Source organism: Ctenopharyngodon idella, chromosome 3, assembly GCF_019924925.1.
Source record: "Ctenopharyngodon idella isolate HZGC_01 chromosome 3, HZGC01, whole genome shotgun sequence".
NCBI lineage: Eukaryota > Metazoa > Chordata > Actinopteri > Cypriniformes > Xenocyprididae > Ctenopharyngodon > Ctenopharyngodon idella.
Genome location: NC_067222.1, coordinates 39,367,825 through 39,381,843, shown reverse-complemented (window position 1 = coordinate 39,381,843; position 14,019 = coordinate 39,367,825). Strand labels below are relative to the sequence as shown.

The following is a 14,019-nucleotide window of genomic DNA, read 5'->3' as shown; positions in this document are numbered from 1 at the left end:
CTTGAGTAATCAATATGTATTTATATAAATATTTATAGATTTTAATAGATATATCAAGAGATATTACAGATATTTTACGTTACTAAAATATATAATCGTCTATGTCAGTGCAATAAAGCTTATGTTGTCCCGAATAGATGAAAACAGACTTCTCATGGTCAGCTCAGAGCCGTTGAAAAACTTATTTACTAACTAACTAACATATTTAACGGCTCTGGGTCAGCTCAGCTTGTGATTGGACGAGCATACATTTCTCGTGACGAGCTCTGCCAATCACGTAGCGATATGCTACAGCCCTCGCGGGGTCGCCTCGCAACAACGATTTCCTTGTGTTTTGTTTTCACGAAGACACTGCTACTATTATCTCGAGGAGACACCAAACGATACAATTTTCCGCAGGTCTTTTTTTTCTTGCCTGTCAGAATTAACGTTTGTGTGTTGATGTACCCGTTCACATCTTGTTTTGTTGGGTGCCCGTTCGTGACAGGCGAAACTAACTAGCTAGGCTCTGGCTTGCTAGTCAGTTAGCCAAGTGTCAAGACGGATCCAGCTGACTGAACTGAACCTCACATAATACGACTGTACGAAACCCATCTGATCCGTCTCAGAAGAAAGAAAATGTCGATCAAACACGTGTCATGTTAATTTAAACACTTCTGTCGGTTCGGAGCGGGTTCTGTTATTACGCGGCTAACGTTAGCTGGTTAGCTGACTTTAACAGCCGTGTTACTGGTGTCGTACGCCTTAACAACTGCTTAACTTATTTGTTTTGATCGGGTTGTGTTGGAGAAATGGGTTCAATTCTTAGTCGAAGAATCGCTGGTGTTGAGGACATCGACATCCAGGCTAATTCAGCGTACAGATATCCCCCAAAATCAGGTAAGGTTGATACAAGGTGGCGTTTATCTGCTCTTGTAAGCACTTATCTATCTTGAGCTCAGATAAGCGGCCCTTCTTAAATAGTCGTCTAATAATTCATTTTTGTCAAGAAGCCATTTAAATTATGTAGTCAAAAATCCATATGACATTAGACAGTTCAGTACCGGCCAAAATGACAAAGTATGCCTTCGTTATTCTGTTTAAATGTTTAGTTGGAGGTGTCAGATTGGCTAATTACTATTTTCCTTTCCCAAGGAAACTATTTTGCAAGCCACTTTTTCATGGGAGGAGAGAAGTTTGACACCCCTCATCCAGAGGGTTACCTTTTCGGGGAGAACATGGATCTCAACTTTCTTGGTAACCGCCCAGTGCAGGTACAGGAAAAGCAAACTATCAGAGCATCTGCTGAATATTGAATGTCTTATGATTGTGTTTTCAGCTTTGTTTTGCAGTGCTTCTGATGTTTGTTATGTTCTTTTGGCTAATCTTTTTTTTTTTTTTTTTTTTTTGTAACTGGCTTTAGATAAAGTCATAATATAAATATATTAATGAAATATTCTTTCCTAATTCCTTATTTCTTTGGTACCTACCACAGTTTCCCTATGTTACTCCAGCACCTCATGAGCCAGTCAAGACTTTGAGAAGTCTTGTCAACATCAGAAAAGACTCGTTACGATTAGTCAGGTACTGATTCGGGAATGTGAATGATCATATAATTGATAACCTGAGAACAAATGATCTCAGTTGGTGTTGCATGTAGTCCCTTTCATACTGTTATTGATTTATGTTCTTGATTGTTTGTGTTTTGATTGTAAATTTGTGTGATTTATAGGTATAAAGATGATGCTGATACTCCTACTGATGAAGGCATAAAACCGAGGGCCTTATATGGAGTGGAGTTCACCTTTGACTCAGATGCGCGAGTGGCCATCACCATCTACTGCCAGGCTTTTGAGGAGTTCTCCAATGGGATGGCAATGTAAGGACTTCAGCTGAACAGTTGTTTAAAGTTGCGATAAAATGGAAGCAATATTTTCTTGCTTATTGTGACCTTGACGTACATCTGAGTGATACAGATTATCGATAATGGGAAAAAAAGTTCCCATTATCCATGTTAAAGGATTAGTTCACTTTCATATGAAAATTACCCCAAGCTTTACTCACCCTCAAGCCATCCTAGGTGTATATGACTTTCTTCTTTCTGATGAACACAATCGTAGAAATATTAATAAATATCCTGATGTATCCGAGCTTTACAATGGTAGTAAGCGATATCAACGAGTATGAGCTGAAGAAAGTGTCTCCATCTACATCCATCCATCATAAATCTACATAAACCTACTCCACATGGATGTCAAGTCAGTTACACTTTTTCCGTAAGTTGCATAGGGAAGGCGTAGGACGTAGCGTAAGCTTTTTGAACTGCAGTAGATTTAAATTTTCTTCGTAAGTTGAATACGGAAGGTGGTCTGGAGGAAGCTAGATATTTTACTTCATAACTTGTTAAATATGGATATTTTTTAAACAAACGCATCACTTCACTTCAGAAGGACTTTATTAACCCCCCCGGAGCCGTGTGGAATATGTTTATGATGGATGGATATGGATGTATGCACTTTCTTCAGCTCATACTCGTTGATCCCGTTCACTGCCATTATAAAGCTTCAATGCGTCAGGATATTTATTAATATTTCTCCGATTGAGTTCATCAGAAAGAAGAAAGTCATATATACCTAGGATTGCTTGAGGGTGAGTGAAGCTTGGGCTAATTTTCATTTGAAAGTGAACTAATCCTTTAATCTGTGTTCTTGTATTCAGTAAACTGTATATTCACAACTATTCATTGATATAGTTTCACAAAAAAATGCCATTACAGTTTATTATCAGTTTTTTTTGAAATTATGAAATTTTACATTTCATATTATTTGTAAGTGTGTGTTAAAGGGATAGTTCACCCAAAATAAAAATTCTGTCATCATTTACTCATCCTAATGTCACTGCAAACCTATAAGACTTCCATTGAAAGTCTATTCACCCAAAACAGTGATGATTCAAAACGTTTATGAAGAGATTGTAAAATAAATTCATATGAATTGAGCAGTTTAATCCAAGTCCTCTGAAGAGACACAATCACAACAGATTTAATTTGGGCTTTTATTCACATATAAAAAAAAATGAAAGAACATACATGCGCGGAAGCTCAACCGTACATGCTTGACTTTTATGATCTCTTTATGAAGATTTTGAACTGTCAGAGTTTTGGATGAATAGACTGTCAATGGAGGAACCGAAATATTTCAGATTTCATTAAAATATCTTAATTTGTGTTCCGAAGATGAACAAAAGTCTCAAGGGTTTGGAACAACATGAGGGTGAGTAATTAATGACAGAATTTTAATTTTTGCGTGAAATAACCCTTAAAATAATGGCTGTTGAATCACTTTTGAGTAATTTACTCAAGTGCACTTGTCTTTGTTTTTATTTTAAAAGCTTTTTTCAAGTAGTTACAATCAGTCATTGGAGCCAGTTGAGCCACAGAGAAAATGCATTTAAATGTGAAAAGCCTCTATATCATCTGAACTCTCTGAAAAGTATGTTGTTGGTATGATATTTGTCCACTAACAGTACTTTTTGTTTTTTCTTAAGGTACAGCCCCAAAACCCCTGCATTGGTCTCTGAAACCGTATATTACAAAAGAGGGGTTAGCCAGCAGTTTACCCTGCCATCCTTCAAGATTGATTTCTCTGAATGGAAGGAAGAAGATGTAAGTACCATCAGTCTAGTTTAGTGCTGTTGTCAATCTCCTCTGATAGTCAAATCCATACTGGCTCTTAAGATATTGATTTGACTTCTTTGTATTATTAGTTTGCATAAAATAAAGAACAAGATCATGCAAATCCAATAAAATGAAAGTGACTGACTTTGGTGAATGTACGTTAATTTGACCTGTCTTTTCTCTTCATTTTTTTTTTTTTAGCTTAACTTTGATTTGGACAGAGGTGTTTTTCCCATGGTGATTCAGGCTGTGGTCGATGAAGGAGATGGTATGTTGTCATGACTTCATTATAGTTGAAGAGTGTAAGGACTTGCTCTGACACCTTGTCATTTCAGAAATGTCCATTAAAATCTTTTGACACACTACACTTTTGATATTTATGGCTGGTTGAGACCAAAAAAAGTTGAACATGGAAGAGATGTGATTTAATTGCTCTACACTTTATCATGTTGTGCCTATAGAGCTTGGTGTTCCCCAAATACTCTAAAAAACAACAACAACCAACCAGTGTGTCTGTTTAGTGCTGTGATGAATCAGCTTTTTTAATGGTAATTGTCTTTTTCAGATTGTTTGGGACATGCGCATGTACTACTGGCAGCATTTGAAAGAGTGAGTTGACATTGATGTCATATTTTTTAGAATTTGTGGTTATCTGTAGTGGTTGTGTATTTCTGACATTTTTTTAATTTACAGCATGTCGATGGCAGTTTCTCAGTGAAACCATTGAAGCAGAAACAAATAGTGAGTCCTAAAGATCTACATCTTGTCCTGTTTTTAACAATAAGTACAAAATATAGATGGTAACGTTTATATTGCTTTTTTCCTAAATATTTGCATTTACACCACAGGTGGATCGTGTTAGTTACTTGTTACAGGAGATTTATGGAATTGAGAACAAGAACAATCAAGAGACAAAGGTGAAAAGATGATTGTTGCTGTTCATTACATTTTCTATACTGTATATTTATATAGGTCTTTTATTATTTTTGTAAAATCTCATTATGATTTTCTCCCCAGCCATCCGACGATGAAAACAGTGACAACAGCAATGAGTGTGTGGTGTGTCTGTCGGATCTGCGGGACACTCTGATTTTACCTTGTAGGCACTTGTGTTTGTGTAACTCTTGTGCTGATACTCTACGCTACCAGGCCAACAATTGCCCGATCTGCCGACTACGTATGTAACTACTGTTAACAGTCCCACCTTTCTACTGTATAGCAGCCAAGTTTTATTGAAAGCCCATTTTGCCAGCGGTGAAGTACCCCTTTAATACAAATAAAGAGAGAGAACAAAATCTCAGTAACACTTCACAATAAGGTTAATTTGTTAACATTAGTTAATGTATTAACTAATTAACATGAACTAACAATGAGCAATACATTTGTTACTGTATTTGTTATTTTTTTTAACGTTAGATTGTTCATGTTAGTTCACAGTGCATTTAACTAATATTAACGAACACAGCTCTTGATTTTAATAATGTATTAGTAAATGTTGAAATTAACATTAACAAAGATTAATAAATGCTGTAGAAGCATTGTTCATTATTAGTTCATATGTTAACTAATGTAGTTAACTAATGAACCTTATTGTAAAGTGTTATCAAAATCTCTTTCTTTTGTAATAACTCAATTTTTTAGTTTCAATAAACTAAAACTTTTAAGGTAACTAAGTTACTTTAAGTTAAACAAACTAATTATTTTCTACAGTGCAGTTGTGTATCATTTGAATAACAGCCCAGAAAGCCTGTGTAATTTTCATATACTTTAAGACATTAAAGTGGCTTTTTGTCTGTCTCCAGCATTTCGAGCCCTTCTTCAGATCCGAGCTGTAAGAAAGAAGCCTGGAGCACTTTCTCCTGTTTCCTTCAGCCCAGTGTTAGCGCAGAGCATGGACCATGATGAGCACTCAGTATGTCACATGTATATCTGTGTTGTCTTTTTACAAGACAGCAAGGCATCACTCTCTCATTCTCATTGTTTTGTCCCCCCTCTCAGAGCTCAGACTCCGTTCCCCCTGGCTTTGAGCCCATCTCCCTGCTGGAGGCTTTGAACGGTCTTGGTGCCGTGTCCCCTGGCATTCCTTCTGCGCCTCTGTATGACGAGATCAACTTCTCTGGGAGCCTGAGTGGAGAGAGCCGGCAACTCAGTTCGCCTGACCACTCTGGAGACAGTGCCGGACAGAAGAGCAAAGTCAGCAAGTCACCAGACAGGTAAACCCGACCCGCTGCATCTGTGGTTTATATCAGGCTTTGGTTTTGGATACAAAAAATCAGATCTAACAACATGCTAGACTATAACTTAAAATGCTATTTATTTCTCTGTGTGTGGATATGAAGAACAGCACTTTTTTTTTAATAGAAATCTCTTGTAACAATGTAAAAGACTTTACTGTCACTTTTGATCAATTTTAATGCGCCCTTGCTGAATAGAAGTATTAGCTTTTGTTTTTTGATTTTTATTTTTGTCCAGTCAGATGCTCTTTAGAAAGAAAACATCCCTTCGCTCACAAGTCATTCTATATGTCCAAACTTCCTGTTTTAGTCAGAAACAGGAAATGCATTAACACAGGAAAGAAAACAACACTTGTCAAACTATTTCATGACATCTGTAACATTGCTTTCAAAAATAAAATATTGTTTTTGGCTCTTCTCAAGTGAGACATTTTAAATTTATGCTGCTCATAAGAGCTCACTGCGTTCTCGTGACAGTGTAATAATGGCGGGCTAATGGCCAGTCAAGAGTGGAACTTCCTGCTTTAGATAGTTTTTGTGTCACAGCAAGAGGTCATGAGCTTTTCTTTTCCATACTTCAGAATAATGACTTCACTTGCCCTTTTCAGTACATCCTGTTGACACTGCTCTATTAAGGAAAATATTCTTCGTATCTTAGGAAGCATGCATGTGTTGACTCGTTCCAGCTTCCTGTTTTAGGGATGGACATTTCAGGTCATTTGATGGAGGGGAAGTGATTTCGACTAAAGGTCATGAGAGCACATGAATAAAAAATAAAAAAATGATGTGCTCGGATAAATCAATTATTATAATAAATACTGTAATATTCCATAAACAAGAATTGTCAATTTTGATTTCATGGTGACTTTAAAGACACAGCTAAATTTCATACTTATTATAATCAGTTACTGTAAAGATTGTTTTAAGTTCACCTAACTTAAAATCACCTAATCTAAGCCTATGAAAAGTTAAAAATTATGGCTTTTAATTATACTGTAATGTTGAATGGCTGTAATTACTAATTTCATCCCCAGAATTTAAGAAATAAAAAATCTATTTAATAGAGACATCAGTAGCAGTATCATTATCGGTGATACTGGCATTCATTTGTAGTACTTAATAAAAAGTTGCTATTAAACAAATATTAAAAAATACTGTCTTTGTTTTTTCTACATTAATTTGGAGATTCAATGTGAAAATATATATTACAATATAAAAATACATTATTAATCTTAATGTTAGGTGCGATTAATCAATCGTATATATATATATATATATATAATAGCTCTGATGGAACAATGATTACAGTGACACACAGACACCACTCTGAGTTTCCATATTTTTTGAGAACAGAGACTGCTACTTTCCACCATAAAATCAGATCCTCATCCTGTGGGGTGTGTGACACTTGACTAACCAAAACTAAATATACCAGTAAGAAAATAAGTATTTCCATTCTTAAATCACACCAGCTTCATGTATCCACAGCGCCCCCCAGTGCATTCAGTAATGGGTGAGAAATTAGAAAAATGTTTCATTGTTCACTACGCAAAGGTACAAATATCGAATATTATTTGTACTAGCAGACTAGTTGGTGTGTTCTCTGTGCATATCCCTAGTCTTGACAGTTTGTGTGTTTGCAGCACTCTACGCTCTCCATCATCACCCATTCAGGAGGAGGATGAAGAAAAACTGTCTGAGATGTCTGATGCACAAGCTCATATGCTGCTGTCCAGCAGTCCCGCCCCCACTGAGGTCCGCTGCACAATCCATATAACATCTTACACACGGCCTGCCTGATGGGCGCTTTTTTGATGTTCTGCGCTGTCTTTGTATTCTCAGGGTACGGCTGGGGAGGACGCCCCTGATTCACTCTCTCCTGAAGATGGTAAGTAACTCAATTTGTATCACTGTCTGATTGGAAATAGGAAAATAATACTAATGCTTTATTGCCTCAAAGATATTTTTCATGTCTATTTTTCCTCCAATTTTAAACATAGACATTCAACATTACAGTGTAATTGAAAGCTGTCATATTTTTTTTAATTTAATTTAATTTTTTTACATTTATTAGGCTTCAAAAATATAACAATTTTTAATTTAAGCAGGGCTCGACAATAAGGACTGCCCGATGAGAACGACGCTCGGGACGGTTGACGGAACTGTCACTTGCCCGATCGGGCCAGTGCTGTAGGGTGTGCGATGTGCGTTATATATCGTCTATGTTATCGCAATTGTTGACTTAACAATTTGACATTATAGAGTATGTCCCTCACTTTACAAAAAACAAACAAAAACACACACATTGAGTGCACGCATACACTACTACGTGATGTAGTCTAGTAGGTTAGACTAGTGCATATTTAGAGTGCATGCTCACTGCGTGATTTAGTCTATTAAAATGCATTTAGAATGCCCCCAGAATTCAAGATAAGTGGCAAAACTGCCCCTGTATGTCTTTTATATTTATATAATTTAATATAGTTAACCAATATTACACGAAGAGCCACATTTTTATCCAAATATAAGCATGATTACAAATGTGATATTGATTTTATACAACATAGTTTAATAAAAAGAAGTTTATATTAAGTGACTTACATTTTAGACACCAAATCGCTTGTTTCGCCAATGAAAATAGTTCCAAACAAAGTCCACAGAATTGTTTTGCAAGAAAAAAATTAAATTGTGCGCACGATTTACTAATTCTAATAATTAGGCCTTGATTTACTAAATCATGCGCATGATTTATATATAGAGGGAACAAAGTAGTAAATCATGCGCACGTTTTAGTAAATCGAGGGAACGAATTAGTAAATCGTGCGCATGATTTAGCCTACTATTTTTTTTTTTTTTTTTTTTTTCATGTCTGGGGCTCCGTAGTTTTGCGTCTCTGAGCAACAGTTCCTGAATGAATCAGCCATTTGAGTGAATTGGTTGAATTCCAATGACTCGCTTATTAACAGGGACTTGCTGCCACCTCCTGGCGGGTATTTCAAATAACAGTATTTAACGTTTTATATTTTCAACATTTCAGAACATTTATGCATCTGTAACTGCGCTTGACTGATAAACTTTAATAAAGTTTAATCTATATTTATATAGTTTTACATTAGATTACAATTTCTGTGTTTTTTTTTTGGGCTATTACTTGTAATTTGATTATATGTTCCTATTTTATTACTTACTGTTTACTTGTCTAACAATATTTAAAATTTAAGTGAGTTAATCTAGTAGCTTTTGGTGTCATAACCTTATTTATTAAGGTCACATGTTTTAAAAACAATAACTAGTTTTATTTTATAGGCCCATTTTCTTTTCTTTTACTTTTTTAAAAAAAATGTATTGTGGGGCCAATTAAAATTTTGGCAGGGCAAGTAAAAATTTAAACCACTGGCCCAACCGGGCCAGTAGAAAAAATCCTTAGTGTTGAGCCCTGTTTAAGTGAACTTAGAACAGTCCTCACGTAAACCCATAATAAATGTCGTATTTTCCTGTGCCTTTCCTACCTGTCTAACAGATAGGAAAAATACAGAAATTGAATAAAGTTACCAAACAGTCTGCACTGCATAATTTATAGCCTAAATTAAAAATAGATTAATCATTATTAAAGCTACAAAAGTTCTTTAGTCAAGAGCAGCGAGTAATTTTCTCTGTTACCTTTGTTCTTTCATTACCTTAAATGACTTTGGTTGCTGTCACTTTAAGAGCTGCCGCTGCTGCACATGATGCAAATCTCACACGCGTACCACTTTCTCACAACTCTTTACTTTCAATAAAGACTTTATTTAACTCATTCAAGGCTGCTCTAATGAGGATACTCGACAAAACGGGCATTTTTGGCATTAATGTTCGTTCAAGCGTGACAGAGAACTCGATTCTGGCGTCCCCGCTAAAAATATTTTTAACGCGTTAAACTATAAAAAATTAATCGCATGTGTTAACGTTGACATCACTAGTTAAAATGTAATTTATTCCTGTGATGTTAAAGCTGAATTTTCAGCATCATTACTCCAGTCTTCATTGTCACATGATCCTTCAGAAATCATTCTGATATGATGATTTGCTGCTCAAGAAACATTTCTTACTATTATCAATGTTGAAAACAGTTGTGCTGATTCATATTTTTGTGTAAACCATGATTCATTTTTCAGGATTCTTTGAAGAATAGAAATAAAAACAGCATTTCTTCAAAATAGAATTTTTTTTATAACATAAATGTCTACTGTTACTTTTGATCAATTTATTGCATTTTCATAAATTGTTTAGAAGAAATAATCTTGCTGACCCCACTTTTTTGAAGGGCTGCGCATATTAAAAATAATTTGTCATCAAGTCGGCAAGCATGACAGATACTGATTAAGAATCCAGTAATTGCTAGTGTTGTGTATCCATTAATATCATAGACAGACATGTTTACTTGCAATAGAAGAATCTTTTGTGCAAAATTACAGCTTTTGTTTCTGTTATTTGTGAATCAATACAGAGGATGGACTGAATTTGGAGGATGAGGCCATGAATGACTGTAGCAGCGAGCACAGCAGCTATACCAAAACTGAAAGTGACCCACCTGGAGACCTTTCCCTCCCTGGTGAGTGCATCTGGACACAAGAGCCCACTGTGCATGCTTTGAGTGTGTGGTTGACAGAAACGCTATAGCCTTGAGTGTGCGTGCATTCATCGAACAACACTGTTCGTTCTTACTCTTTTGCGAGTTGACAGACGCTCTGTTTCTGGCTCTCAGTCATTCGGCTTATCTAATCTGTGTGCCATTTATTCCTCGACTTCCTTCTCCTGCCTTCCTGTCTTCTCTCGTGGTCTTGCTCTGGGCAGCTCTAGGTCCTGATTCCTGCTCTATTGGTATGGAAGAGTAACTGGTATGTAGGCTTCTGTGTTCTTCCCTCGGCTGTTCCTTCATGTTCTTGTTCTCAGTGCCATGCAAACCTATGCGGCACAAAAAAAGTTTTATTAGTGTACAGATTGTTGATCATTACAATTTACAACATTTTTTTTATTAAACTTTGGCACATATTAAATGTGATTTTGTTAGATATTTGTGTAGAACAGTGGTTCCAAAACCTGGTCTCGGAGTACTACAGCACTGCGCATTTTAGGGGACTTTTACACAACACCATTTTCAACTAAAAACTGAGTAAAAACTGTGTTTTGGGTGCCTGAAAACAACCTTTTTTTTTTTATAAATTCTGTGGCAGAAACAAGCTTCTATACCTTGCAAACTACAAAAACGCAAATTTGTGAAAATGTTTGTGTTATGCGCATCCATATTACATATTCAGTCTATAGCCACTTTCTTTATAAAGTGACATCGCCAACTACTGGTCCGGCATGAATAATGATTCATGGATCCGTGTGAACGGGGAATCGTTTTAACAACATTGTCATCTGTACGCAAAAAACGCAAAGGAAAAATTTTTTTGTTTTTTAGTACATTGTTGTCATGTAAACGCACTCTTAGATGTCTCCCAAATCAAACACACCCAATTCAAACCAACAGCTCATTAGTAATGACTCCAAGACCTCAGACTGTGTCAGATGAGAGACATCCAAAATGTGCAGTGTTGGTGTTCAGTACTCCAGGACCAGGGTTGGGAACCACTGGTGTAGACTCTAGTACTTGTTTTTTTTTTTTTTAACTGCAGTGTCCATCATTTGTGTAGGATTGTCTGGCTCAACTGAAAGTCTGAACACTCAGAGTACCTGGTGCTCCAGCCAGCCTCTCCTCGGTCCCTCAAGCCATTTTCACATGGACGATGAAGAACTGGATATTTAACCATCTCCTCTGAAGACTATGTACATCCCGACATTAACTTTCCTTTAATGTCATCACATTGCAGTTTGATGCACTCCCATTCCAGTATCCAACTTTTATTATATGAGTGACTCCAGTTTCAGTCCTTTTGTTTTTGAACATAACTGGCTGAGGCTGATGAGATTTGTTCTGGTTGTCTGTTATATTTCTTTGTGCTTGATTTTAGGGCTCTATTTCATCAAGTTGCCTACTTAATTCACTCAAAAGTGATCACCCTCACATTATTCAAACCATGCATTATTTTCTTTCTTCCATGATTTAGAATGTCCAAGCTTCTTTTATCCATATTTTGAAAGTGGATGGTGATTTGATAAGCTCCATAAAGCACTGTAAAATAAAATATCATTAGTCTGTACTACATATCAATATGCTATATATTATTCTTCTGAAGCCATACAGTATGATTTGTGTGATAAACTCTAAACCAAACTCCGTCTAATAATATTCCCCTCAGTTAAACAAACAAACAAAAAAAGCCTTTATGGACTATTTTTATCAAACTTTTGAAGCTTCGCCATCCATCTTTTCATGGTAAAAGACACAATATATGGTTATAATGACATGAAGGTGAATAAACAGTGATAATTTTCCATGGTAGAAGGATGTTGCAGGTGCATCTATGGTTCCAAAAGGCATATTTTAAGAGCATAGTTGAGGAGGTTGAGGGAGCAGAACGCCATCTCAATGCTTGGTTATGTGATACTTAATATAGACCTTTGATCTGGACTATATTATAACACTTATTAACATACAGCAGGTTTATAGACAAAGCACATTTAAATAAAAACTCATTTCAGGATATCTCTAAGACTAAACAAAAGTGGTGACTCGATAAATTAAACTCATTAGTAAATAATACAGAAATATAACTGCATTTGAAATGTTTTTAGTAAGTGCTTAAATGTCCTGAACTTATTTTTTGTGTGCTGCCTGAAGACAGTCAGAAAACACCTCGGAATATATACATTCATGATTTCAGATGTAATATTTATAGTGATCAGATAATGTTGAAAATGGTTGACTTGTCAGTTTAATGACAAAAATATTGTGTGGTCTAACAGTGCTTTAAATGTGCTTGCTTGTTCAGCTATTTATGCTCTTTAAAACTTTAAGGACTAAAAAAAGCCATGATGGACTCTATGTACCTCTTTATTTGCTATATAAATATTGTTGAAGTATTAAGTACTTCAACATGTGAAGGCATTCCTTTCATGTGTCGGTTCAGATGTTATTTAATCGCTTTAGCGTTGTAAATATTTGGCAGGTTGGTTGTATTTCTTCACAGCAGGACCTTGTATTTTTAAGAAAGGAAAGAACAGCTCAATGAACAAGTCACAAGAAGCATGAAATCTCATTGTTCTCCTCAAACATGCAGATATGCCGTGTCTTGTAGCATTATGCACAGAGGTTTATGTGCCTTTAAAAAACAAAGCAAATGTTGCTATAGCTTTTGCTCATAGCTGTGCTGTTCATCTTTAAAGCTGTAACCTTTAACCTTGATTTACATTTATGGATTACATGTGTGGCTACTTATTTGTTATGTCCATTTTGAAGAGCAGATCATTTTAAATTGATATTAAGAAGGTAATGTATTGCTTATACTGAACATGAATACAAATAAACTTTGTAATGCTATGATACATGATTTTTGTTTAGTATCAATATTTAGCAATTTATCAGTATTTTATCTGTTAATACTAACTAAGCTGCTCTGTTTATGTATTTTAAACAAATGTAAAAAGAAATGTTCTGATTATGAATGGTGTTGAGTTAATTGCTTAAAGCTTTGCATGATAATATTTATGTATGGAATATGCATATTATTTTATTTCCTCAGATAATGTGCCATTTTAATTAAATATTCCACTGTGCCTTCTTGTTCCTCACTTGTGGGAAGTGAATTTAAAGCATACTTTTAAAAAAGAAAACTAATTCTGGAAGTAATACTTTAAGACTTCATATTTCATACATCATTGTGTACTGTATTATGGAACAACTGTTGTATTTAAATTGAATGAGTTCTGTATCCTAAATGTGAAATTGAAACCTTTCAGTGCCTTTTGACTTATTTTAGCACTACATGCTAAGTATGTCTCACTTCTGCTTTTGCATGATATACTTTTTTGCAGCCTGGCAGTTGCACTGAAAATATGTACTTCAGGGCAAATAATTTAGAAAAATATTTTACTACGTTGGAAATGTTTTCTATAATAGTCCTATACTTCCATATACTTTACTGCTGTGGTGTAGCCTACTGCCACTAAAATACACTTAAGTACAATTATTTTGTTCTTATAGGC

The 14,019-nt window shown here is 35.5% G+C and overlaps 1 protein-coding gene across 2 annotated transcripts; it reads left to right on the top strand.

The window, feature by feature from the left end:
- The first annotated feature begins 284 nt into the window (after window positions 1-284).
- Window positions 285-13,772, top strand: mgrn1b (mahogunin, ring finger 1b). Of its 2 annotated transcripts, XM_051887663.1 has the most exons (17): window positions 285-879; window positions 1,135-1,253; window positions 1,475-1,563; window positions 1,712-1,858; window positions 3,526-3,643; window positions 3,857-3,923; window positions 4,221-4,264; window positions 4,349-4,396; window positions 4,504-4,572; window positions 4,673-4,832; window positions 5,458-5,567; window positions 5,654-5,868; window positions 7,533-7,644; window positions 7,732-7,777; window positions 10,376-10,480; window positions 10,723-10,766; window positions 11,568-13,772. In XM_051887663.1, the coding sequence occupies exons 1-16, from the start codon at window positions 792-794 to the stop codon at window positions 10,761-10,763; spliced, it is 1,578 nt and encodes a 525-aa protein (XP_051743623.1). In that variant the 5' UTR covers window positions 285-791; the 3' UTR covers window positions 10,764-10,766; window positions 11,568-13,772. The 2 variants fall into 2 exon arrangements, with proteins under 2 accessions (XP_051743623.1, XP_051743622.1); XM_051887662.1 differs by lacking the exon at window positions 10,723-10,766.
- Window positions 13,773-14,019: the final 247 nt, after the last annotated feature.